This window comes from Lepisosteus oculatus, chromosome 10 (assembly GCF_040954835.1).
Source record: "Lepisosteus oculatus isolate fLepOcu1 chromosome 10, fLepOcu1.hap2, whole genome shotgun sequence".
NCBI lineage: Eukaryota > Metazoa > Chordata > Actinopteri > Semionotiformes > Lepisosteidae > Lepisosteus > Lepisosteus oculatus.
The window spans coordinates 39,911,052-39,938,872 of record NC_090705.1 but is presented as its reverse complement, the minus strand read 5'-3'; the positions used below and the strand labels follow the sequence as shown (position 1 = coordinate 39,938,872).

Genomic DNA, 27,821 nt, shown 5'->3' with positions numbered 1-27,821 from the left:
AACTACAGCTGAGGTTTGTGATGTGGGATTTTTCAGTGCAAGATGAAGTGTTTACCATATAACGTACGTGCACAGAAGAAACAAACTCAAGATGGAGCTGAAACAGAATGCCATTTTTGTACAATACCTCTAGGAGCTCAAAAGCTGGAAAATCGACAGAGGGAAACTCCACATTTTCAATTTGGGATGAACACCAAGGCTTACGAATCAGTTTATTAACTCTTGCAGCACAGGTTTGTTTTTTCTCTCTCCATGTTCTCCCAGGTGTGAGCATGAAAAAAAAGTGGCAAGTCACTCTGGTCATTTTTAAGTTTTTTTTATTACAGTAGAATATGAAAAGTACCAACGAATGCATTGCTGATTCTCATACAACCCTGCACAGGTTTGTTTCAGTGCAGAAAGACAATTGTTAAACTTTAAGAAAGTCGTACCCCCCCACCTTTCCCTCATGCCCTAATAATTAATGGCAAACAAAAGACATGCCATACAGAGCCTTTCAAGACATAAAGCAACATGACAAACTAAGAATTCTGTCCTATGACCAGCAGAAAGCATAACATCTTGATTGCAATGAAAAGAAAATTAAACATTTCTTAAAAAGTCAACTTAAAATATTTCCCTTTAGGATTCAAGAACCATCAGGGCCTCTAATTAAGACAACTAGAAAACACAAAAAAAAAACATGCAAGCTAAAATGAAAAAAAAAAACAAGCAAAAACGGGACCAGAAACTAGTCAGCCAAAGGTGGCACCAGTTAACTCTTACGAAATGCTTTGACGGACCACCGGCTTGAATAAGCTGAAAAAACACTCTTTCCCCAACTTGAGTACTTCAAGATTACTGTATTTTTCAGTGTTTACTGTGATTGAGTAGCTAAACATCGGCAACTGTTCCGTGCTCTAGTCAGTGTGGCAGTGTGAGAACTGCAGGGCCTGTGAGGTCAAGAGGAAAGGCCCTTGCTATCAAGGATAATATTAAATAAGCATAAAGGTGAAGCAGTTTTCAGATGTGTCCATTTACGGTTCTCTGCCAGTTCTGACTCTGACATATCTCCATGAACAAATCACATTATTCATGCCACAGGGAGTGGGGGGAATAATGATATGAAAATTGCTGTAAGTTTTGATTAAAACCCCCCCACAAAACCACAGTGATGTGCCTTACAGTGAATACAAACTGGAGGCTCCTGGTGGTTTTTCGATGACATGGCTCGCAAGAAGACACTTCACAGGTAACCTGTGTGCTACGTGCATACAGGTGCAACCTAACATTTGAATGGCACAAAAAAAAAATGAGGCACATCAGGAAGCCCCAAATCAAAACGATCTAAAACAAAATAACAGCCTCATAGCATAATATGCAACAGTTTGCTTTTATATGCAATTTGTTTTGTCACAGGCTTTGCGTATTTCCAGGTAACTCAGCCTTACGGGACACCTGGAAAGCAATGCCCTCGTGTTCCCGCCTGTTACCTGCACTGTTCACAAGATCTTTCAGCAGAAGCCCCTCTCCCCCCCCCATCAGAGTCGAGCGGTCTCCGCAACCGAATCCTGAGTCTTCGAGGAGTCACCATCGAAACCTAATAGGTCTGGTTAAGAGCACGTCGTCTTAATAACCTTCTCGCCCCCCAAAAAAAAAAAATCTGAAAGACTCGTTTCGAGGAAAGGTTAACAAATCTATTGCAAGAAAACAAAACCCCAAAGTAAGAGACTCGACAGCTGTAGCTGTCCAGAATAAAATGGGGGGTCCCTTTGCAATCAGGATGCATAAAGAAAAATTCTCTCTAAAGAAACCCGTTATCATCTCACGAACTCTCTGCGCAGCCAGGAAGCAGTTTTCTACAGTTCATTTCAGTCCATTCCCAGTACAACAGCAATAGAACAATATTTTTTTCTATATATTCAAGTTACACAATAGATATAGTAGTACACAATATATTTCAGTACTGGCCTTGTATTTGCCTGATTCAGTTTAAGGCTGTGCATCGTTTACTTCGCCGTGGTGGAGGCGTCTTCCAAGCTGGAATGAAGAAGCTGCAGCATTAAGCAGGCGCTGCGAGATCGGGGAGAGGAGGCAGAGGTGGGGAAACAGGCTTCGCTCTCTAACCCCTTCCCAGACAGCCCATCCCCTTCCCCCATAATTGTGTTTTCAATATGAAACAATTTATACACTGAAGTCAGATTCTAACATTTACTTGGATTTGCTCAGTGATTCCTGTAACGATGTGCGATGGTACACTCGCAAAAGAAGAAAATCTTCCTCCAGCTCGTAAAAAACGTCATGGCACTCTTTTCACTTTAAGATGACATGGTACCCTTCGCCATTTTCAGCTGCAGCAAGAAAGCAGAATTAGAAACTTCAGTCGCACAAAGCTCAAATGTTACATAACACTAATATACTTGTGCATCTTGCCATGAGTGTTCTACAAATTCATTTTATGGGTAAACGCAACTGAAAATATAATCATAATAATAACAACATCACTTTATTAACCCTTTACAATTTCTTGCATTAGGAATTATCTTTTCGCATACCCCAGCTTGCTCTCCATGAGACACAGACACACAGACAGGGAGAGAAGCTTGGGGTCAGAGTTTATTTATACAGCACCCCTGGAGCAGTTGGGGTTAAGGGCCTTGCTCAGGGGCCCAACGGAGTAGGATTCCTCTGCCGGCCACAGGATTTGAACCGGCAACCTTCCAGCCACAGGCGCAGATCCTTAGCCACAGAGCCACCGCTCCGCCCACATTCCACCAAAAGCAGAAAATACACTATCATTGTGAGTAAAACAGATTTTTTTAACGGCAAGTCTTTATTAGACTTAATTCACAACACGTACCCATTTCTGACATTAATCAGGCAACAATAAATTGAACTATAAAAGCAATTAATTGGTTATCAAAAGGCTCAAAGAAATAAACAAATACCTTTTAATGTGCTGACTGAAAAGCAGCTTTCATCTGGAATATTGTATACCATCTATAAAAAAGAAATGTACAGCTTAGCATTACAGAAACAACAGACCTAAAGAACATTTCCATATATGTCATAATACAATAAGGACAGAAATCATTCTCTTAACGATGGGTGAAAATATCATTAGAAAGCTCAAGAAAGAGGAGGCCATGTGGCCCATTACTACTTGGTAGTAAACAGATCTGATGATGTCATCCAGCTGTTTCTTAACGAAACAATATAGCTGGGTATCTTGAGAATAACCCTGGCGCAAGTAAAAAAACAGGGATAAGATGCACTGTAGCACACAATGGTCTTGTTTGTGTCAGCCTGGCAATGATATTGTAGTGTACTGAACATTTCACTCATACACAAAAGGCCTGGCAACCTACATGTGTGCAATTTAGATAAGATACACACCATTTATGTTGGTTTCAGGATCATTACCAATGTTCTGAAATGTTTTTCACGATGAAGTGGCCAGAACGCACTTGGACTGTGCAGCAGGGGAGTTGCCAAAGGACATTTCGAATCAGATTCTGAGCAAGAACTGGGGTTCAGGCTAGGGTTGTGTGGAAAAACAGCTGTATGACAAGGTGAGCTGTCCCACCCAGGAGTTTAATACATCATTACATGACTGGTTAAATCAATCAAAAAGACCACTCAAAGAAGCAAGGCCAAGACGACGATACCTGATCACTGAGGAGAATGTGTATGCCTGTCGGACCCTGCCTATAAACATGATTGATCTGACTGGGGGAGATGTTGAAGACGGAGGCAATTTTTCTTGTTAGCTCACGTGCAGTCATCTCCTCTAAGTAGAGGGCATGATACACTGGGAATAAAGAATATTAACAGGCTACAGAACCCACATGTTTTTTCAATGACAAGATGACGATACCAAAGGAAAAAAAAAACAGAAGAAACACACGCATCACTGATTTGCATCAAATGCAACAATTCTAAACACTTTGCTCTCAACATACAGATAGCCAAAAATTAGTCATAAGTAGCCCTGGTGAATATTCTCCTCACTAATGTGCCTTGAAATCGTACCATTGTTTACAGCATGTTTTTAAAACATTCGATGCCGTGCAAACAGGACAGTTGTATACCTTTGCCGCTAGTTGTTGAGACGAATTCCACTAGTTTGAGAACCTGATTGCATGCCCGACCGTAACTCTGCAGCTGAAATGTTTCTCTTTTGCCGTTTTCAGCATGATATGGAGCGCCCCTTATTCCTTCTTCAGCTCTGCCCTCACAGCAGGTCTTAAGGCCATGTAAAAAATAATAACGCTGTGCTAAAGAACAGCCATTACAGGTTGCTTACCATATATTGCACTATTGCTGTGTTCCCCATTTTCAGTCTCATGACAGCTATCCAGCAGCGAAGGCCTTTTAGTCTGAGGTGTTTCCTGACACACATAGACTGTTAACCGAGGCCTGATAGACCTGTAATAAGTCAGAACACATTGTATTAGAGCCACGGCATGGGCTGATGAATCTGTAAAGAAAAACTCAAATTCAAATCTTTTTTTTAGTTCGGGCAAGGCCAGAACTGGAAGACAGGGGTTTGGTTACTGCACAGTGCATATACAAATTTGCAAAAGAACTGAAACGTGTCATCTATTTTAGAACAAGAAGAATGGAATTAAAAAAGCTGAAATTCACAAAGAAGCTAGTTTTACACTGTAAGCAATTGTAACTATTTAAGGTTTTAAACCTAGGAATATCTAACCTTTGCTCAGAACAAAATGTACCAACATAGCAGTACATCACTGATTATTAACTTGCCAATAACTGTTTGCTAGATGCCAAAGCAGTCTAACAGCAGCAGTGAACTAAGCGCTAATAATTTAGAATATTGTACACGATCTGGTCACCGTGTTACAGAGACGTGTACTCTTGAATCAGTCGAGAGAAGAATGACAATATACTTCCCAGGGTTTAAAAGAAGGCCTATTTCTGGCTCGCTAAAAGTACTAACCCTTCTTGAGAACTGAATAGAGAAGATGACAAAGATCTTAAACATTAAAATTTAAAAATCCTCAAGGGAGTAGACAAGAGTCGGTCCTTTGGATTTCTTCAGAACAAGGAAACAAGACAAAAGGAAGCTAAAGTGAGGCTCATTCACAAAACGCAGAAAAGGAGGTACTTCTTTAAACAGGACTACGGCACAAGTCTGGAACACGCTCCTCAGAGGCATGAACTTTGAGCTGAATGGCTACCTCTTATTTGTAAACTCCCTGATGTACTTAAGCAACACTTTTCAATGAATTCCAGAGTGCTGCAAAACTAGGAGAACCGTTTCAATTAGCTGACATCACCAACGCAGCAAACGGATGAGGAAGCCTTTGCAGTTTTTACACTCCTGTCTTCACTACGATGTCTAAAAGCAAATACCATGATTCAACGGGACAAGACTAGTGAAGACCATCACATCAGCTGGCAGCAAGCCAGATTAAGCCATATTACCTTGATTTAAGTGCATTAAACAGTCGAATCCCATCAGCTGGGCCACAAATTTGAACCAGATCCTCTCGTGTCAATTTAAGCAAATCGGATCCTTTAAAAAAATCCAACAAATGAATGTCAGCCTTATAATCCCACAAATTTCACCGCCACATTAAACTATCATAACGCAACACATTTGAAACGCCTCCAAATTATTTTTAATGACATTCTCTAAATTAAATCTGAGTATTCTGATCTATGTTTTCAGTCATTACTGCAATGAGAATACCTCACTTTATACAAATAAAAAAAAAATAAATTATTTACGCACAGCATTCAGATCATTCTTAGTTCACAGGAATTCATAAGAATAGCAATTATACCTGAGAAGTTTAAAAATAACCTAGTGTATGCAGCAAATCTATTCTTGTGTAGCCACTGCTGACTTTCTTGTATAGAGGCTGTAGGACTAAGTTGCTAGGAGAGAAGGAAAAAGAAAATTAGTTCTCCAGAAAGTGTATAACCATTTTTAGATCCCAATGTGAAAATCCTTACAAATAAAGAACACTCACTTCCATAGCAACGTGGCCAGTCACATCTCCCTGATGATTTGGTGATGAAGAATTACTACGAACAGAAACAAACATTAAAATTAAAATTAAACATGAAGAAATGAAACAATACAAACAAAACAGAAATTCATAAACCAGATGCTAAGAAATTTGAATCATGGTGAAAATTTGTAACAATCTGTTTAGCAGCAACCTGTAAGCCATGCTTTAGCTCTTGAGGAGTGACACACCAATACTTCAATGGTGGACAGGCCTGTATGAAACCAGCTAGGCGCATGTCACTGGTAATAGGTAAGAACACGCTACACGTTTTACTAATAAGATGCGTATTATTAATGTATTTGTCATTCCATCAAATAGCACTCAAGCTGTTTTTCTGTAATAAAGTACTAATGAAAGGTTTGTAGTTTACCCCTAAACTGAAGTGTTACCAAAACGTGCTGAGGATTTTAGTGTGATAAAAGCACAGCAACTCTGTGAATTTCAAAGCAATTACACAAAAGAAGGGCAGTTGCTGATGTACCAACTATGCCTCTGTTACCTTAGCCAGATACTAGTAATCTGACATTTTTACAAAAAACGAAAAATTAAACCCAATGTAAAGACTACAGAGATTCATATTTGTAGATATGCTTTCCAGTAAATAAAATCTCCTTCAAAATAGCACGTCTGCTTCTGTTTAGTTACTTTCAGTTTGTACTTCATAACAAGCATTTCAGTGTTGACTGGCGACTAATCAATTTTATGCACAAAACATCTTGAGAAATTAAGTTACTCCCCACCCAGGTCAAGACATTTATGGGACTGTTATCATGCACTACACAGCAGCAGCATCAATACTGTGCATTTTAGATGTATCGTAACGCTGCATGCAAACAGGTTCCACCAAAAATATTCAGGTATATCCGATCAGCTGTTTTACCTGCAGCTGATCAGACTGAATAAAAATGTGTAGTGCGATGCAGTACGCTGGCAGTAATTTAAGAAAAACTGCTGTAAAAGAGAAACAACGGTTCATTGGCTAAGAAACTACTGTATACTACAAACCCCATTGTTCTCCGATTTGTGTACCACTTACACAAACATATCCTACAGAAAATTAGTCTGAGGTTCCCCAGACCATTTCCCAAATATGTAGTAACTAACTCTGATGCTTTGCAAGTGGACATGGCTGAAGTGCTCGAGGTGTGTGCTGGAATATGGTCACCTGGTAATGTCAGATAACCAGTTTACAGCATTATGTAAAAAGAGATCTTAATAATGCTGTATGTAATATAATGTAATAATGCATCTGCTACCTAACAGGAACACTCTAATGCCACTGCTTGTAACATCTCATGTCAAACAAACGTTCATCAAATACTGCATTATTCAATATTAATAATAGGAGGTCCAGAGGACAAGCTGTTCGGTTACAAATCATTTGATTTTTATCAAATGCCGCTTGCAAAGATGTTCAGTTTTTTAAAGCGCATTCTTTGCTCTACGAGTGCAGCGTGTACACGCACCACAAACGCGACACTGATGAAAGGCCCGACTGTTACCTGTCTGGGACAGTGTAAGTGTTGTGTGCTGTCGAGGTAAATGCTGGAGAAGCTGTCGGGCTGTTATTCACGTAAGCATTGTCTGGCCAAGGCGAACACTGCAGTACAGAAAACACAAATACCCTGGTTAAAGCAGCACTTCTTGCGCCCATGTATGCGTCTTTAACAAACCATGAATATAATGAAATGCATTGCAAGACGCTCTGTTACAGCTACAGCTCATCACACACTGAGGCTGTCACAGTGAGACTGAAACTCAACTCAAAAGTCAGATGAAAAAACTGCAGTAAAAGAAAGTAGATTTCATACTTTTAGCAAAATAAGCATTCTTCTCTTAATGTTTTCCAATGGCCTCACAAACACCACTAACACTAATCTTGGACCATGGGATGTTCTTATTGAAGGTAAATATGCATAGGACTATTTGCTAACACTGGTTTGTCATACAGCAGACCCTGTCTAGCCCTCAATCAATCCAAGATTAGTGCTAATCAAGATGTGTGAAACCAGCTCTTCATGTAGTTATTTGTTTAAATCTACAGGGCAATCTGGACATGCTGGTCCTGTAATGTGGTGCTGTAGAGTTAAATTAATTCATGTCCCAGCATGAATATGAATCTCGGAATGAATCCTTACCACTGTGTAAGGAAAACACCAAGACGTTGTCGATGCTATCACAGCTTTATCAAAACTTTCTCGTGCCTTCAAGACAAGTAAATTGTACAAAACGTGTACTCTTGTAGAAGAACTACATAATATGCAAGTCATTCCCCTACCAGTTTCAGTGCTATGTTCTACAGTAAATGATGAGGACAATGTGTTTATATGACAATGAACAGTCACAAACTGTGGCTTCTCCTGACTTGTCAATGCCCTTTTTTCCCCTTGAGCTTGAGTTTCCTCTCTTAAAAACAACAGTATAAAAAGATTAGGTTTAAGTAATTCCCCGCTTGATGAAATTTGCATTCATCAGTGCACTTATCGGAGTGCAATGCTTTAAACCAAAATAACTGGTATGAAAGTAAAAGAACACTTGGTGTACGATGACTGAATTGACTTCATAGTGTGTACAAATACTTTTCGGCACCACTGAATTTTGAAGTGACAATCGCTGCCACAGATCACAACCATTCAATAAGATACAAGCTGAAGAAAAAAGGGCTTTAACATCCTTACAGGTAACACCAAATTAACACACAAAAACAAAGAGAGCATACCAAAGGAAAACAAAAAGAATTCTCTCTTGTATTCCCAGCACCATTGAGAGTGTTAGATTTAGGAGTGGTTTCACACATCCAGTGAGAGGGGAGTCCAAGAGGCTGCTAAGCGAGGAGTTCCACATGAGGTAGCCAGGCTCAAGACAGGCCTGTTCACAATGGAGTGGCAGAAGCCCTATATCTAACACTTTGAACTCTGCACCACGCGTGAATCTCACAGTTAAAAGGTAAGCAGAAGTCCTTACACTGCCTCGCTTTGCCAGAGAATCGCCACAGTCTGCGGGCAAAGTCCGCTTGCTGGACTTTTTCTGTTCATGTTCAACTGCTTCTTCTATTATAGGCTCAAGCCTCATCTAGACAAACACCAAAGACTAGGATCAATGTTTTAATTACACAGTGAGCACATGTTATGCAGCACCACTTCTCGACTTGGAACAGAATTATCCGAAACCGTTTCTCATGATTATGGTAATCACGGTGATATTAAAGGTGAGCGAATCATCTTTTTCGAGTATTAACCTGATGAGGCTTCGGCCATGCCTACAATCCTTATGTGCCCATAAGTCCAGACTGGCTGTTCATTTTAATTCAACGAGAAAACTATTTTGTTCTCATTCCACCCAAATATTCACAGCATTGAATTTACAAGCAGTGAAAAATGCAACCTTAATTTTTAATGAGGATTATTATGCTATAGTCCAAAGATTGCTTCCAAAGAAGACTTGTCATCTACTGTAACTTAAAAAAACAACGAAGCCTTTGATAAATTTTGACACCTGGAAATAACTTTTAAATCAAATAGTTATTTAAACTTGCTTGAAAAATATTTCAAAATTGAATACTCGAAGACTCAAAGAATATATTTTCAATTAAAATGTACTGTATAGGTCACATACATGTTTTTCTGCCCATTTTGCTTTTAAGATTAAGAAACGCTTGTTTTAATGATCGATAACTGCATTAATAGTCCCCTGTCTGAACCTCACAGCTGACAGCTCGGTGTACACACTTTCTGGCCTTGCTGCTTCCTCAAATTATCAGAATCAGTGGCACGCAAAGGCTGCCTAATTCATATTCTACATCTTGGTGAGGACACACTCTTAAAGAGGGTAAGGGTGACAACGTTTTACTTCAAATAATAGTAATTTTAGGGGTTGGAATGATAATTGATTTTTTGAAAGACGCAAAAAAGTGGAAGGGATAATCTCTACAATTAGGGTTTCTGCTCTCAAACTCTAGCCCTGTCCAAGCTCTTGGCTTAGTCTCCTTTGGCTGTTCATTACCTCAGACAGGATGGTTGTGTCATATGAAGGCTGGTACTTTTCTTTCTCCTGTGCTGTCCTCTTCTCCATCTTTTCTCGGTCGGTTTTCTGCTTCCTGTCCGCTCCTTTTGGCTATTCAGTCAGATTGAGGAATGGGAGAGTCACGCCGTGTGCACACTGAAGACACTTCGCTGGCTTGCGCGAACCACTGCCACCCCTCACTAGACCCTCCCCCCCAACTCGAAAACGACACCGCAGAACACAGTCAGATACAGGATTAAACAAGCACTTAACATGGCAAGTAAACCTTTGCTTTTCGTAGCCACCAAGCTTAAAATAATAATAATAATAATTGCTTACACTTATATAGCGCTTTTTCTGGACACTCCACTCAAAGCGCTTTACAGGTAATGGGGACTCCCCTCCACCACCACCAGTGTGCAGCCCCACCTGGATGATGCGACGGCAGCCATAGTGCGCCAGAACGCTCACCACACATCAGCTCTCAGTGGGGAGGAGAGCAGAGTAATGAAGCCAATTCACAGAGGGGGATTGTTAGGAGGCCATGATTGATAACAGCCGATGGGGAAATTTGGCCAGGATGCCGGGGTTACACCCCTACTCCTTTCGAGAAACACCCTGGGATTTTTAATGACCACAGAGAGTCAGGACCTCGGTTTTACGTCTCATCCGAAGGACGGCGCCTGTTTACAGTATAGTGTCCCCGTCACTACACTGGGGCATTAGGACCCACATGAGCCGCAGGGTGAGCGCCCCCTGCTGGCCCCCCTAAAGCCTCTTCCAGCAGCAACCTTAGGTTTTCCCAGGAGGTCTCCCATCCAGGTACTGACCAGGCTCACACCTGCTTAGCTTCAGTGGGTTGCCAGTTGTGAGTTGCAGGGTGATATGGCTGCTGGCTTAAAATGTTATTTGAGTGTTGTTAATCTTGTTAAAAGCGCCTTGAATTAATCATAAAACTGTTAAAAGCGCTCCCTCCCACTGACTCGCACCCTTCTGCAGCTTGCAGCTGAGCTGGTTTCTGGTTCTCAAGTGTGGCTGTAGAGTGCTACAGAACGGGCCCACTTTCTCACATGTAACAAACAGGCTGTATCCAGCGGAAAGGATGGCAGGAGGGACGTGCGAATTGCACTGTGGTCCTTAGCAGACCGAGGGAATCGCACTAGAAGCGTGCAGCCGTTTCTAACAAGACCCCGCAGAACTGAGGGTGTTTTTTTCCCCTTGAACAATCCAGGCTGGGGGAAACTGTTACCTTAAAAACCTTGATTTGGCAGCTGGCAGAGTGAAGGTGATCGGTGTACTCTCCACTCTCGTTCTGCTTGAAAGTGTCGATTTGAATCCGAAAAGGCACGCCCTTTTCCCCACCGTGCTTCCTGGGAGTAAACTCTGTGCTAATGCAGTGCACCTGCAAAAAGAGGTCAAGTGTTAACTTCCTATTTAAAACAGCTGAGGTGTCAATAGTTCTTAGAGACAGTCTGGTACCTTGCCAGCAAAGCAAGTCTAAAATATATTTTTGAAGGAGCTCAGATTAGAGCCTCATCCACATACTTGGGAAGCCTGTTCCAGACACCCACAACTCTTTGTGAAGAAACGGTTTCTATGCTGTCCTAAACGAACTCCTTTAGTTCACAGGTCTGAGCCCATTCCTTGTTTCATTAGAGTGTAAAACAGACTTGTCGATACCTACTGAGATTTTTAGAGGGATCAAACCTCCTCCCATTTCCCAGACCAGGGGAGGCTGGTTTCTGTCTGGGGAGGTCCCCAGAAACAAAGCAAAGTATTCTACTACCAGTTATAGCAGCGTGTGTAAAATCAGCAGTCTCACACTGCGAATCGCCTCTGACAACACTTCTAGAAAATGCTGAGAGCCTCTGTTCTAGACTGAAGGGATCTGAGGTCCTTTACCCTCACTTTTCTGATCTAAATCTGACAATCCTCTCGGGCCAGGAAAGAATTCTTCTTGTTCGTCTTTAAGCTCTTTTCAAGGAGATCACATCCTTTTTGGAATACGGTAAAGGAAAAGAAGACAATATTCCAAATGAGGGACGGGAAGCAAGTTGTAAAAGGCTGGAGCACAGTGTCGCCTGATTCAGCATTCTGTCTGGTTTTGGTGCCTGTCCCACAATGTCTTAACGAATACGGAAGAATCTACATAAAGACCCAAACCTCTCCAAACCCACACTGGCGGCCTCTTAAAACACCTTCGAGTCGAAACACCACTTTCCTTTCCTACCACTAGAGGTCACCACTGCTTTAACCAAACTTTAACCACACGGAAGGACAGACAGAAAATAGTTCTCTCACCTCAATACAGCCTTGTGTGCACTGCACGCTGTGCGCCAGCCAAATATGCCAGCAATCATCATTATAGAGAGATATGTGCGTCTACTCTACACTGAACAAAAAAACAACTTTGCATCGAGGCTGAGAAAGGACAGGGCTGTGCAAAGACGAATCTGGAAGACAAGCCATGCCACAAAGGATAACAAAAGTATTTAAACAGGAAAAAAACACTGTATCCCATTAACCCGGACAGATTCCAACATTGCCGAGACGTGTCTCTGAATGGGGATGTGCTATATTGGCTTCATATCTCTCCTTCCTGACAGGAGGTCTTGCTTCGAGACGGAAAGAACAGGCTATTCTTTGGTTATTTTTAGCCTTGAGAAACGGATGCCTGTGAGTTCGACAAATAATTTTTGGAATGATCAACGGATTAAGACCCCCCCCAAAACAATGTTAGGTGTGTAGTTATTCAAGTCCTTTATTCAATTAAGTGAGCGCCGAGGCAGAATGAGAACACACCTAACCGGGAGAGAGGGCAACAGTTGTGCTCAGAAGTGTGGGTAGTTAAGTCACCCAATGACTGGAATTGACACCACACATTTTTAGTTACATCTGCAGTGTACAAAACCAATGACTGTAAAGGGGAAGGCGGCTTGGAAGATGAACCCCAAGAGCAGATATACCTGGACAAAGACTGAAGCGCGCTTCGAGAGGTCCCACAGGAACTCTGCAGCGTTGAGCTGAGTGGGGTTCGTTCTCGGGTCGATAATGCCGACAGACATTGGGATATCTGAAGAGAAGAAGAGAAGAAGAGCCTGTTTAGCGAAGCGGGTGACTGATGACAACAGCTTTAGCAAGCAGATGGGTTCCCTAAAGGTGAACATTCAGTCAAGCACAAAAAAACATTGTGGAAAGTTCAATGTTTTTTATTTTATTCTTTCAAAATACTTGACATCACCCTCAGCGTGGCCCATTCTGTCACTGCCCTCAGGAATAGCCCAGGAGCACTGAGGCACCCACCCTGTCTTACACAGGCAAATGGAAGCTGGCTGCTGGTGGTCAGACTATGTTCGGCATGTAATATTTTCATCAGTTGAGGGAAGAGAAACCAGTTGCAAAGACTTGATTTCCCCCTCCCCCACAGGAATGAAGAACAATTTTTCTAATCACAAAGAACTCGGTGCTTTTCGCAGGCCTTAACTTCGCAATAAAAAACAAAATCGCGCCACGATTTAAGGTGTCGAACGCAGCTCTGAACATTTTCAAAAAGCAAAAAAAATTCTCAAAAAGGAACTGTTGTGATGCCGCATGATGACATCGGTAGAAGGTAATTTTCACTATAAACTTTTTTGTTTAAAGAGACTTCTGATAAAGACAGCTGTCTGAAAACAGCGTTTAGATTTACATTTACCGACGGCCGATTTGAAACGCCAGTGCACAAGAGCTCAACTGTAAGGAAAAGCATCCATGCGAGGAGGAGGAACTTGAGATAACTGGCTCGGGGCTGGTTTGCTCGTTTCATACCGATGTCCAGGAGCCGGTCTCCGGGGCGGTTCCACCTCCAGCCCTCCAGCTGCTGGTGCTCCATGTACTGCAGTCTGCGATCGTGGAAAACCACTCGGACTATGCTCTACAGAACAAGAGAGCATCCAGCTCAGGAAACACCGTGGGGATGTTTCCCTGCTGGTATCAATGCATAACTGCGAACCCTCTTCTAAGGAAACAGTCTTGACTTTATGCAGAAGCCCCCTTCAAAATGTGTCAAGACATACAAACCAGGGCATCCAACAGCTGTAACAAAGCCAACAGCTGACATCCCTGCATTTAACTGAATCCAGGATTATGCACAGTTCCATGACATGGAAAATACTGGTAGTATTCTTATTTCATTATAATTTCTTACACTTATATTGCGCTTTTCTGGACACTCCATTCATCGTACATCAGCGAGTATTAAGGAAGACGTTTAAAAACCAAAAATCAATATTCTACAAAAGGCGGCCCCGGGCTTATTTGAACAACCCTCGTTGGAAAACAGACTGGCAGCGAACTAGCCTGCGTATTCCGCTGGAGCCTTGGAGTTCCGCATCCACTCACTCAGGATAAACACAACAGAGGTACGGAAGATAAAAGGACCTACCTTTACAGTCTTATTGTTGAGTTCTGGCAAGTCCCCCACCTTCCGGTTGTCGAGCATTCGGATTTCATAAGACTGACCTTAAGGGGAGGGGGAGGAAAATGTTAAACGAGAGCCGTATTTCTTTTACTGCAGTGTAACCACGCCAAAAGGATTCACAAGAAATTGAGCTTGTGCAGAAGAACGTGGGATCTGGGTAATTCACAGGTAAATCCCGATAGCCTAACCTGCACTTCCAGCGGAAACCCTGACCCTCTCGGAGGCGCTCACCTTGGTTAAGGTAGGTGAGCGTTTCGTCATGCAGTTTGATGGCAGGAGAGGTGGAGGCACACAGCACGTACTGGAATGGAGGGTTTTTGGTCTCATTTTCCGGGGGAAGGTTTGCATCTTCCTGCTTGAATATAGGCAGTGCCAGGACATCACTGGGCAGAAGAGAGAGAGAGCAAATGTTTATTTTCCTTTACAGGTGGAATGAAACCACACACAAAGCATGCACAGCAAAAGGAAAAGTTATGTCAGCAAGAGGTTTTAATTAAGTAGTTAAAATAGGCTGGTTTCCCCCTCAAACATTCAATTATAAACAAGATTCTTGCACGACAGCTTCTCGAGCTAGCAGAATGTCACAGTATTCGTTACACTCAATTATATTTGTATGAATACTCTTATTGCAGTAGATGAACTTCCGACTTTCTGATCGCCATTGTAATTCAAACCTAGCACTGATTTTAGAATGCATGAAGAACAATACCCCTGCAATCAGCAACTAAATGTTTTATATTCAGTCTTAATTGGAGCTCCACTACATGGGATACAAGCTATTGCATTTCTGCCGAGCAGAACTCCTTGCATTGTCAAGTCATAAATAAAAGGCTTCACTATTGTTTAACACTGTTTCGGGTCATCTAGTTTAGGACTTAAATAGTAGAGGAGACCAATATTTCACATACTTAAAATGAGGGGGAAAAAACTCCTCTATAGTAATGAAAGAATCCAAGCATGGCCTTGCTGCTTCTTTGTTCCTGGGACAGTTCAGTGGTCATATAATAAACACCTACACCACTTAAAACAAATCTAATATACAACCACCTACATGTGCCCTTGCACTAAGTGCAAAGATTAATTTGCTTCTTTGCTAAATTGAATTAAAAAAAACTTATCTAATCATTTCAGAACAGGGAATGATAATCAGCCTTAAGTATTTCACAAACACTTCAGTTCACCAATGTTTGCAACAGTTTGACACTATTTACTTACGTAGTTAATTACTTAAGTAGTGCCAAACTGTTGCAAATATTCGTGAACTGTGCTGAAGAAGAAACACTTAAGGGTAATTACCATTCTCTGTTTTAATGTACTGTTTTTCTGTACTGTGCTGTTTTAAAGAGTAATTTATGATATAAATACTTTTAGGAACTAGATTATTTCTTATGCTAAATGAGGTTTAAAACCATTTGTCGGGTGCAAGTCACATTTGAGCATAGCTACAGTATTTTAAAGGGCATTTATAAAATACAAATATGCAGCGTAATTTACTCAAAAGAAAAAGAACATTAAGGCTGTTAACAAACAGGTTATTCTTATACAGTGCGTTGCAGAAGTATTCACCCCCTTCTGAGGAAATGTTGTCCAGTACCGATCAAATTTTGACAACTTCAGATTTTCGCGTTTCTGTGACATCAAGTTATCACTGACGAGACAATCTACTTTTGTTCTTGAGCACAACGTTTCATGAACTTCCCGCTGTCTCTGTGAAGGATACTGGGGTACTGAATTATTTCTCGAGTTGCACGGGATAACGGTTATCTGCGCGTGCTTTCTGCTATTCCCCCCCAAAGGAATCCTGCCATCAATCGATTATTCGTGCTGCTAAAGCTTTACGCAGGTTTATTTGCCTCTTGAACAAATGAAAACCAAGACTGACAGAAATTGTTGCTTGAGCTCAACTCCCCCACCCCAGTTAAACACATGAAGAAAATGCAGCAATTAGATCCTCAGGGGTTGAAAAGGATCTGGTTTGCTACTGACAAAGGAAGACAGCTAGAAGGCAGGGCTTCTAACTCTTCACCCCCCACAGTGGACGTGAAGAGTGAATCAGACACTCCAGATTACAGAGGAGAGCCATCACGGGACACTCCGGAGTCCAACGCCAACATCCTTGGCAACGCCGGCCTATTTGGGTCTTTAGTTTTAACCGCGGACGGCGGACGCTAGGAGGGAGGAGACACCATTCTTATGCATCTTCTTGTGAAGGCAGTGGGGAGGGGGGAAGGCCAGAGAGCATGGATGTGGCCCAGTTCCAGGACCTGTTTCTCCTTCTGCAGCCTCCTTCCTGCTGCTGCAGCGCCAGCAGACGATCACCCTCCGCAGGCTGGAGACCCTCTCCTCTGCCACCCATTGCCAAAGCAAGTCTCCCCTCCCGCTGCCACACACCGCCTGACAGCTACATACTGCACAACCTGGCCGGCAGTGCTGATGACCCCCTTCCTAATTTTCCTCGACCTGCAGGATTTTTCCTCGACCATTCCCAGCTACTGTATCCCATCCACTGAGGTGCACCTTTCACACTCCACAGCTCGCGTTTGTAATAAGTGACGTAACACAACACTGTAAAGGCTACAAACCTAGAACTGCAATCATGTTCCGGGCAGATAAGTAGACTTAAACAGTAACTATATAATAATAGATGCCAATATAGACAGCACACACTGCGCATTTTAATATAGTTGGCTTATGTTACCTTCAGTTCTCCAATTACAGATTCCATCAATTTTCTGGCTACAATACAGATAATTCTGAATTTGACTCTCAGTGAGTGGCACAACTAACCAGTTTTCTTATAACATGTTACCTTTCAAAAAGTACAAAGACATTTGCACTTTTGAGAATAAACATTGTTTTGGGCCAAAAAAATGCAGACTTACAAAACAGCGAATGAAAGAGAAGCACTAACATCACAGTTAAGAGGCAGCAAATGTGATGAAGAATGCATTCACTTCTTCCTAAATGGGATTATAGAAACAAGATTAGACCAGAATATACAGTCCCTTTTCAACGCTACAAATGTGGTACAGATCTGTCACTCCATCGTTAATTATACACTAAATATGTGCAAGACTAATGGAGAAAATGTCTGCAAAAGGTGTAACTGTAGCTCAGCGGGCAGAAAGGTTTATACCTCCTGACGAATGTCACACGAATTGTAAGTTGAAGAAAACATTCTTCTACATGAATTCCCAAGAAAGACCTCAATGCAGCAAATGCTCATAAGCACAAGCACCACGTGCTGTTATCTATTTCCAAGCTGGAAGCTCGGCTTCCTCTGGACCTGCCTCTGCTTCCTAAAAAAAATAAACCGCTGATCCACGCAGTACTTCTGTTACAGTGCGTGACTTTCTGCTCTGCGCATCCCAGTAATTTGCTCCCAGAGCTGTGCTGGCAGCACTTTGGAGATGACATGCTGTTCCGGACCAGGTCTCCGGTGCAGACAGTGCGTCTGCGTCGAGAGGACCGACGACTGGAGACAGCGAGGGAGAGAAGACGGGCAACATCTTGACAACCCTGCAGTAACGCTCGTTTGAGAAACGCCTTCAAAAATGACAGGCAGGGCGACAGTGGAAGGAAAGCAATATCCTTCCGGCTTCATCATGTGAAACGCTGGGCCTACACCCTAGCAGAGTGTTAACTTTTGTTACTGAACTATAGAAACAACTTGTCTATGACAACTAGTTTGACCTGCATATCCCGGAGCTACATGTGGCGAAAATAAAGTAAGGCAACAAAGCAAAAGATTTTTATTTTTAAATAACATCATTTGTTAATTTGCAGAAGGTTTTCAATTGTCTGTTCATCATAATAACACTTACACAATTACTCAGCAGATGAATGGCTTCACAATCTGTTGCTTATGTTGTAAGGACAAGACCAGTCTGTCACTTATTTTGATACATTTGGCCATTTCCTAGGAAAATTTGCAGTTGACCTAGGTTTCAAGAACAACATCATCTTATCAAACGCCACACTTTTTTGCTTTCACCTAAAGGCTCTCCCATAGTAGGGTGATAGCACTTTCTTTCCTGTGTCGCTTTTCTGAGCTGCTGGGTTTTCTTCACATTACATCACATTACCCGTGAAATCTGTAACTACTATGATGTTTTAAAGCAGTATGTTCGAAGTGTGCTGAAATATGCATGATATGCTGATGAAAAACCACTAAAAAACACATTTCACTAAAACCGGTAAACAGAAATTAAATTCTGGTGATGGCTTTATGGGCATGTCTTCAGTGTTCATAGAAAGCAGCGCATTGTAGCTTTATTGTAGCTTGTTTTTTTTATTACAAAGCCAGCATCACTTTGCAATGCAAACCTGTTGACGACAATAATTCACTGAAGAGGTCAGTGAGAAACCACGTGAAGACCTCATGTAAATCACATCTGTTTGTCTTGGAACGACACCAGTTCATACATTCGCAGAAGTCAATTCTTCTGCTGGAAATTAAAAAAAGTAAACATCTTATTGAAGTGTAGGAATCCTCAAACCCCACAGGAAAACTCATCATGAAATCCAGCCTAGCTAAATCCCAGGTCGGAACTGGAGTGACCGTTCTTTAAATAAGCTGCCCATGTAAGGCCAGCCAGTTCCAAGATTCCCAACAACTTCAAATAAAAATGTCTCCTCAATCAACCCAAAGGCTGATACTTTTTAAACCACATTCTTTCGCTTTAGATGCTAAGCCTGTGACAGGAAAACAAACCAACCCATGTTTGTTTTTAGTACTGTACATGAGGCTCTGGGTTTTAGTCTCCTGCTTTAGGGAACAGCTCTCCAGAAGAGAGAGTTGTTTTTTTCCTCTGTGGACCACATGCATGTTGATTCTTTACTCTGCCAGGGATAGCATCCATATCTAATCCAAGATGCAGTTGCCAAGTGACCTCCCCACCTTAGCGATGCGTCTACCCAACGTAATTTAACAGTTTAAGGGGGAGGTTAAAATATTTAACAAAATCATGAGTATAATTACATTAAAAACAAAACTGTGAGATTACAGGAAATTGTTTTACCAAATCCAATGTTAAGAGAACGCTTACAACCAAAGTCATTAAACCTGCAACACCCACATAGTTCCAAGACCAAAAGTCAATTCATTAAATGGCACTGGTACTTAATCTTTGTCTTTCATAGACATTTTAATGGAGTCCTTTATAACATGCTGATCAGAAGCAGTGTCTGGCCTAATGTTTTTCCTTCTTTATGCAGAAACCATTCTAATTTTCAACTGAAACCAAAACCATTTAAGATACCAGTTCATACCGACAGGTGAGTGTGTATTTTGGACTTTTAGCTTTAGTGGTGTGTAGAGAGAACCCAGTGGTGTTCATGGTGAGGAACATCTGGCAGTGAGTCTATTAGATTTGTCTGCTAAATCATTCGGGACTATAACACTTCACATGGGCTGCTCATACATAATTCAGGCTGTTGACAACTCGGAATGAGATCTAAAATTTGCTAAATGACAAACTTGGCTTCATCTCACACGGACTAGGCTGAATTAAGGGCCATAGCTGTGAAAATGTCCAAAAACAAATTTCAAAGAAAGGTTTGGAGTACACCGTTGATGCATATAAATCCTCCTTGTAAACCATTTAAGACGAAAGGTATCTGGAATCTTTACTGCCTCTTCCAAACTGCTTCTGGGGGGATTATTGGTGCGATACCTATAAATAACACTCCCCAAGGAGTTCAGCACCTGGTGTCTAGACACACCCAAACCACAGTCCCTGGACTGTTCCCAACAGACTACAACGCAGGAACATGAGAACGTCTATCCTAGGGGCAAACAAACTGCAAGGAAGAAAACCGCCACACGGTTCATGAAAATGACAAGCATGACTCAATAAAGCACCTCCAGTCACTTTTGTTCTGTTCGAACCGCCCACATGGGAACTATGAATCTGTCGACACACAGCCTAACCACCTCTGTGAGTGCAGTTGTGATAACGGGGCAGAGGGATTCCGATACCAGAAGAAATCTTTTCAGGGGTGCAGACAAGGCTTGGAGGGCTATTTTCAAGAGGATTTTTTTTTTTACTGCCGGCTGTATTTCTGTGCACTAAAGACCAGCCCAATGACTGCTGTGGAGCCTGCAGTTCAGTTATAAAGACACAGTTAAGAGAACAAGGAAAGGTTTATTCCACGCCGAGAAGCACAGAAAGGAAACACGACGTGTGTGTGGGGGGCTGTGGAGCCTTCTTCGGGTCTTCCATTAAAGAACAGATGCCATCCGCAACTAGATCTGCAGTGTGCAACTTGGCCCTTCCTAAGGAAAATAAGGGCACCCCGTTTGGCTTGGCACCCACAAAAACTGCAGCCAATTCGTACAACATATAACGTTGATCAGGGTCGTTAGGAGAGTAGATAACCAATTATGTCTTTTTCATATATCTATACACATTAACTCTCGAGAATGAACTCAGGCTTCAGAATGAACCTTTCATTTTCGCAAAGGAGCCTGGCACAAGCATCCAAAGCATTCGGGTGGGACAAAATATATCTATATATCGATATATATGTTCCAGCTTGCCCTGTGAAATGAACGAACCTACAGATCCTTCCCCCGGGCTCATCACAAGCGATACACGGAGACACGATGCTCGGCAGTTCAGCACTCCCGACGCGTTTGTTTCAGAGCCCTAGCTGGTGGTCGGCTGCGCTCCTCCAGCCTGTCCTATACGACGTGCGAGGGGGGAAGGAGACCCTCCGACACGAAACTTGCATTCACCCACCGACCTCGACACGGCAAACACGATGAAAGGACCCCCCCCGCCTTAATAAAGCGACGCACAGGGATGAAGAGGGACCGTGCAGGAAAGGGAGGTGTCTGACCTCATGCTGTAGGCGCCAGCCCCCAGTTCTTGCCCGATCCCGGAAAGACTGGAGTCGAAGTCGTGCACCAGGCCGGACTCGATGGCGGCATCGTCCATCTTCAGGACCCAGGCCATCGCCCCCAGCTCCTTCTCCTCCGGGTCTGAACCTGCGGGCTCCACCGTGGCCGCAGACGTCGCGCCGGGCGGCCGGGGAGGATGAGGAGGAGGAGGAGGAGGAGGGGTGTTACGTCAGGCGGGGGAGGCCAGCGACCCGCACGATAGCGTACCCTCTAGTCACGACCATCGTTTAAAAGGCGGAGGGCGGGGGTCGTCAAAACGCGCCCGGGGCCGAGCATTAAGAGCGTGTCTCGGTGGTGCAAAGAAAAATGAAACCATTTAAAAAAAAAAAGGAGGAGGAAGAGGAGAAGCAGCCTTCCTGGTTCAGGCCAAAACAAAGCGGCACACCATGGCCGGGTTAAGTGCAGGGTGAGGCCTTGCGGAGAGAAAGCGGCGCACACAGCAGCCGGGGATCGCCCAAGGGCTGGACGCCGGCTCCCAGGCACAGCCCTATGCGCGCCTGGCCCCGTCTCTCCTCCGAGACCCCTCTCCTCCCTTTCTCATCGCGACCTCGGCCACAGCGGGGTGGTCTGGCCGCCCTGGGCCGGCTGTGCGCGGCGCCAGAAAGGGACCAAAAAAAAATATTTCAAAACTAGAAAAAAAAAGGGCGTATTTCCCCGCCGGTGCTCGGCTAGGCTTCCTTTAACCCGCGGAGAGAAACCGTCGCGGCTCCACACACAACACCAACATGGCCTCCCACGCTCTTCTGCAAAAAAAAAAAGCCCCTTCAGTTCCGACACCAGCCGCGGTGCGGTGAGGCCCGCCGCCGCGATGACCAATCAGCAAGAGCGCCCCGCTCGCGTGGCAAACCCCTCCCGCCAATAGAAAGTCTCCGAGGGAGGGGGAGGCCCTTCGCGGTAATTGGCTCCGGATTCAACCGCCCTTTGAAAGACGCGAGTGTAGCCCAATCACAGAAGAGAGGGGCGGGGTGCGGGCGCGTCTCATTGGCTGGACCCTCCGGGCATGTTCTTCGGGATAGGCTTGTCTTCGGTTGTTAGGGCAGCAGGCGGCCAATAGCCGTTTTCAACGACTGTTTTCTTTTTTTAACTTACGCCCCCTCTGCGCAGGTCGGCTGTGATGGTGATGGTACTGTGAAGTAGTGCCTTTTCTCGACTCTTTATTTCCTACCAAAAATCTAACCCTAAGCGTTTTGAAAGGTTGAAACTAAAATAAAAAGGGGAGGGGGACCCCCTTATCAAACGTTTCCGTTTTTGTTCAGTTGATTCTCCATAACAATTAAATTCCGGCCCAAACAGCAGGGCCCCCTGGGAAAGACCAGTGAGACAGTGGCCGGTTCAAGTCCTTTTCAAGTCCGTATAAAAAACACGTTTGCCCTGCTTCAAAGTAGACATGTCGCGCCTTTGTAGCGTGACAAACATCTAACTGGGAGGGACCGACCTAAAAATGGTGATGCACGCCCCCAAAACTGTCTTATAATAATATTGTCGGAAGACAAACGTCAGCTGCGCAGCATAGAGCTGTTCTTCGTGTACAACACTGCCACCTTCTGAGTCAACTAGCGCCAGCTACAGCACATAAGACGGCACAATTTACAGCCAGGCTGGTTTTCGACTAAAACAGGGATTTGGTTTTCGTGTCCCTCGCTGTCTTCCAGCTCTCGTCTCCTGGGAGACGATGCTTTCTGACTCCTTGCTCCGTGATCTCCTTGCCTATGTTCAGATCGTACAAGTCAGTCAACACTTTGAAACCCTGCCTTAAACACGACTTTTTGCACGCTAGGCTTCAGTTATAGTTTACGGTATTCATCGGCGACGCACACGTGTCTCTTAATGGGTTTTCGCTCTGCCTTGTTTGGTTGTGAATCGAAAATAAATAAGGAAAACGCAACAGAGAAATTAATCATGATTTACTTTTCCTATGGAGTAAAATGACCATGCATATCCATCGTAGTGCCCATAATTGACAGGACACACTCTTTTTCTCGACTACGGATCGTGCTAATGTCGTGATGCCACAAAACGTTGGTGTTGTTAGCTCCATTCCTCCCTTCGCTCAAGAAAACAACAGATAATTCACCCATCCGTTTTCATTTACTGCTTAGTCCTACAGCCTCGGAGCCGCAGCCTAACCCTGCAGTCTGGGAAGGACGATAGTTATTCACAATCAATGATTAATAATAATAATAATAATAATAATAATAATAATAATAATCTAGGACCAGCAACAATGACTATTAAGATCACGCTTCCCGGTGGATATACCAGATGTACGGTATACTCTCTTTCAGGTTAATTTATGGACACTCCACTCAAAGCGCTTTACAGGTAATGGGGACTCCCCTCCACCACCCCCAATGTGCAGCATCCACCTGGTCATGTTTGCTGTCACCGAGGCAAAATGAAATCTCAGCAGCCACATCTTCAACAACACCACAGCTCCGGGGTTTTACGCAAATCTCTCATCTGTAGAGCTGTGTGAAATCAAATACCACACTAATCCACTTCCAGGATATCCTCACCACATCCAATAACAGCATGCTTCATTATCAAGACACAGCTCCACTTTAAGCCATAATGCTTAATGTTCATCCCCCCGAGAGCTAAAGAAGTTTCATTTGTTTTCAGTTGTCATTTGCCTTGGACGCTTTATGACAAAACCCTAAGAAACGACCTGCACAGTTCAGTAAGTAGCTGCAGCCGCCATTTCTTCCCAAGCCCGAGCGCGAATAATTCTCTCCGTTTTGCAGAGAAAGCCTACAAGCCGAAGCCATCCAAAACCGTTTCTGGGGGAAAACAGCGGAAAACGTTTCGCAAGGGACAGGTTCAGGAAAATGGTTTTAAAACGCCTAATGCTGAATACAGTGACTACAAGTGACAACAAGTCTCAGGTACAGTCGAGAGTAAAAGTCAGCCACCCCAATAAAGCAAGTGCAGGTGGACTACAGTAGCTGGACCAAATGGCCTCTTCTTGTTTGTATCATTTCTTGATATTCTCAGGAGACAGTGGGGCTCTGCGGAGCAGGTCGTCTTGGCAACTGTGGACCGGGGTGCAGAGCCGTTTGCCACCATGCACACATTTCAGCCTCTGCAGGGAGAGCAGAAATGTCGGGTACTTGGCTGTCTCAGCCTGCCGTGCCTTCAGAATACAGTTCCCTGGGGTGAACATTTTGAAAACCCCCCTTTTTGCGCAAGCACCACTATGCAATGTATAAGCCCCCACGCATTTACTATTTTAATCAGGATAGCTAGTATTTGCGCAACAAGGGTTAAAGCATCTTAATGTCGATGTTTGTTTTTTTTTGTTCTCTCCGTTTTCGAAATGTCCTTGTTATGATGATCAATATTATTTTATTTACTGTCCTTTTGGCGTCGTTTCCGCCTCCGGCGGTGTTGTGGCCCGCAAAGTGAATCCCACGGGTCCCGCCCCAGAGGGACGGTGCAATTTAAAATCAGACCTCCCCGTGGTCCCTGGTTGTTTCAAAGCTTGGTGATTTCAGATGGAAATCGCTACGTCTGGGAAGTGTTTTAATGGGATACCACTTTCCCCCCGTTAAGCACCGTGATATACATGCGACATTCAATGTACATACTGTATTATAACACTGAGTGGTATTTTCTAACGTTAAGGATGCTTAAAAAGTTGATGGAAATGTTTATGCAGTAAGAGAAAAACTACTGCAAATATCACAGATTACTGACCGCAATGTCCTTAGATGAACTCTGCTAACTGGCAGCTCAGAATAGCTTGTCGCGGTACATTTGCTTCAGTCGTTCACAGGCGTTAACCCCTGCGTGTCAACACATCCCACAAGCGTTCAAGCTTGTTCAGACCCGCTAGGGACATCCGTATTTGTTGGGATTATTGCGAATGTGCTTTCCGTGGCAAGGTTTTTTAAGGGCCTTTTAATTGCATGCGACAGACATGACTCCGTCCTTCAAAACGGCGTTTAAACGTCAACGATCTTAGAAGTTAATTTTCCCGTGTTTGTTTCGACAAGACTTCAGACGAGTCTAATTTAGAATCTGAACTTTTCACTAATCTTAGCACTCATCCTAAAGTTGTAACTTTAGGTTACTGCTGCCGTAACTGCAGCATGAATATATGAATCGGCAACAACGTTGTTCACTGTTTATATAAATATTCTATTATGTATGTCTATCACTTCTAGGTTTATTGAAGTGTCTAAGATATACTGCAGTTGAACTTTTTTTAGTGAATGAACACATTTATGACAAAGGACGCGATTGCTAATGAAACTCCTGTGTATAAGAGCTTTTGCTGTCAATGTCAAGTTAAACACATCCAGTTACTGTTATCTATATTCGGGTAAAAGGTTTTTATTAATTTTGTTAAAGCAAAAGCAGTATATAAGAGCAATCCAGGTAAGCAGATAAAAACTATAGCGCAAAGCAAATTTACGGTATTTTTCACACCTTGTAAGCATACGGCATTTGCAGAGATTAATTACGAAACCTTCCTATGTTAACTTGAACTGCACTCAAAATTACAGGTCAGGGCGCTTGTAATGCAGGTGGAAATTTATTGTGCCTTGCCGTGAAGCGCGACACCTGGGAGAGTACCAAGTCGATGAAGCTTTAAAAATACACCGTGCCGCCTTCTTACCGCACGTAGCTGTTGCCGGCATACTGCTGCTGGTGGTGGAAGAGCTCTGTGTGAGACTGCCAGAAGAGCATTTTCAAGCCAGGTGCAGATCCTTACTCTTCAGCTGTCTGGCAGCAGCCGGAAACACGTCTCAATCATTTACCAACGAGATTTCTCTTGTTTAAGAGCCGTGACATGAGGCTGATCCCTCCTTTCAGTTTACAGTCAATAATTACCTAGTGGTTAACAATACTGCCCTTGGGCGTACGGAGAGGGTGGGGTCACACACACACACACAGAGGAAAAAGCTCTCTCTTTCCCTGTCTACTAAACCAAACACGTGCCTAAAACCCCACACATGTAGGGGAGCGGGGCTTGTCAGATGTGCAAAGTGTCCGGTTTTAATATTTCCACGTCATCGGGACCGAGCTGTAATGCACACAGGCACACACACACACACAGACGCCGGCCCCACGGATCGACCCGTCCGCTGTCGGAGACGGGCGCCAGGGCTGTTGCACAAGAGCCGCCTCGTTTACTGTCCTGCTGCTGGTGGCTGCCGAGAACAGCTCCGGTGTGTCTGGGGGTACCCGCCTTCGGGGGCAAGGTCTCTTTCGGGAGCAGCGAAGCGCAAATACAAACATACAAAAAAACCTAAAAGGGGTTTGTAATTCACTGAGACGTTTTCATGATCGCCACACAGTAGGGTGTCGGTGTCTGCCTGTAATGACTGAACTGCACAGACGCCTACGCGCTAACGAACTCGTTAAAACGTGGACAGTTAGGACTAGGATTTTGTGTGCGCAGTCTTTTAAGTGTCCTAGATCAATACGTTTTATATATATATATAATGTGTGTGGTAATGCTAGATTTAAAAGAATTTTGTATACAGGTAGGCCAGTGCTTCCAAAGCATGCAGGTGTAGAACAGGACTTAATGCATTTTTATACAAAAATTCGTATTCTATATTTTAGCATGTTTAGCAATAATATGATTTATGGTCCCTGAAAGTTTCAGGTTGTTGCACAAAGCTAAGGTATGCGTCTACGTGATCTGACAACTGGAATCAATTTCCTGTCGTTAAACTCTGTTTATTTATTTTTATTTTTTTCGCAGCTTTGCGAAATGCAGAGGCCCGAGCGACGACCAAGGCACACGCCGGGCCAGAGGGACGTACACACCATTTCCAGCCGCCCAACAGACCCGGCGCTTCCTCGGATCAACAGCGTCTGAAGGGGAACCTCACCTGCCGGCACTTGAGCGATCGGCGAACGGGAACAGTTTAACAGCATCCTTGGCCTCTGATGGAAGTTACTGGAATGCCCGCCAGGAGAAAAGAGACCAGGAAGTTGTTTTAAAAGAGAGTGACATAAGCCTATTCTGCCGTTCTTACCATAAATAAGGTAGTGGCCGAGCCTGATCACCTCCTCCGCTTCACCGCGCTTTCGTTGACAACAGTTGGGGGTGTCGTCGCTTTTCGAGTGCTGGTCCGACTGGTGTTGCGTTCAAAAATTATTTGGCTGTGTGTGTGTGTGTGTGTGTGTGGGGGGGGGGGACCCCGCTAAATAAATGTCCCACACTTGCCCGATCAAACAGATTGTAGAGCATGTATTCTTTATACGGTCTTGTTGCCTTCCGGCAACGCGGAGCTGTCCGCAGTGCTGAACACCGACCACCGCTCTGTTCATCTCTCCAACCTGCGGGCGACTCCCAGGAAGCCCCCCTGGGTGTGTTTTCACACGAGCATTTCCTTCTGACACCCCCGCAAGTCAGACAGGGACCAGTCAAGTGGTCACAGATATGTTTGAAGAGCTCGGAATCTTTGTTTGGGAC

The 27,821-nt window shown here is 43.6% G+C and overlaps 1 protein-coding gene across 3 annotated transcripts; it reads right to left on the bottom strand.

Annotated features, from left to right (window-relative positions):
* Positions 1-300: 300 nt before the first annotated feature.
* ubp1 (upstream binding protein 1) lies at positions 301-26,145 on the bottom strand. Of its 3 annotated transcripts, none has more exons than XM_015356885.2 (16): positions 26,010-26,145; positions 14,716-14,867; positions 14,449-14,525; positions 13,833-13,938; positions 12,992-13,098; positions 11,275-11,427; positions 10,026-10,136; positions 8,988-9,095; positions 7,526-7,623; positions 5,982-6,036; positions 5,793-5,886; positions 5,431-5,521; positions 4,286-4,407; positions 3,648-3,790; positions 2,928-2,979; positions 301-2,330 (listed from the first exon to the last, which is right to left on the bottom strand). In XM_015356885.2, the coding sequence occupies exons 1-16, from the start codon at positions 26,078-26,080 to the stop codon at positions 2,293-2,295; spliced, it is 1,578 nt and encodes a 525-aa protein (XP_015212371.1). In that variant the 5' UTR covers positions 26,081-26,145; the 3' UTR covers positions 301-2,292. The 3 variants fall into 3 exon arrangements, with proteins under 3 accessions (XP_015212371.1, XP_006635692.2, XP_015212372.1); XM_006635629.3 differs by lacking the exon at positions 26,010-26,145 and adding an exon at positions 21,328-22,602; XM_015356886.2 differs by lacking the exons at positions 8,988-9,095; positions 26,010-26,145 and adding an exon at positions 21,328-22,256.
* Positions 26,146-27,821: the final 1,676 nt, after the last annotated feature.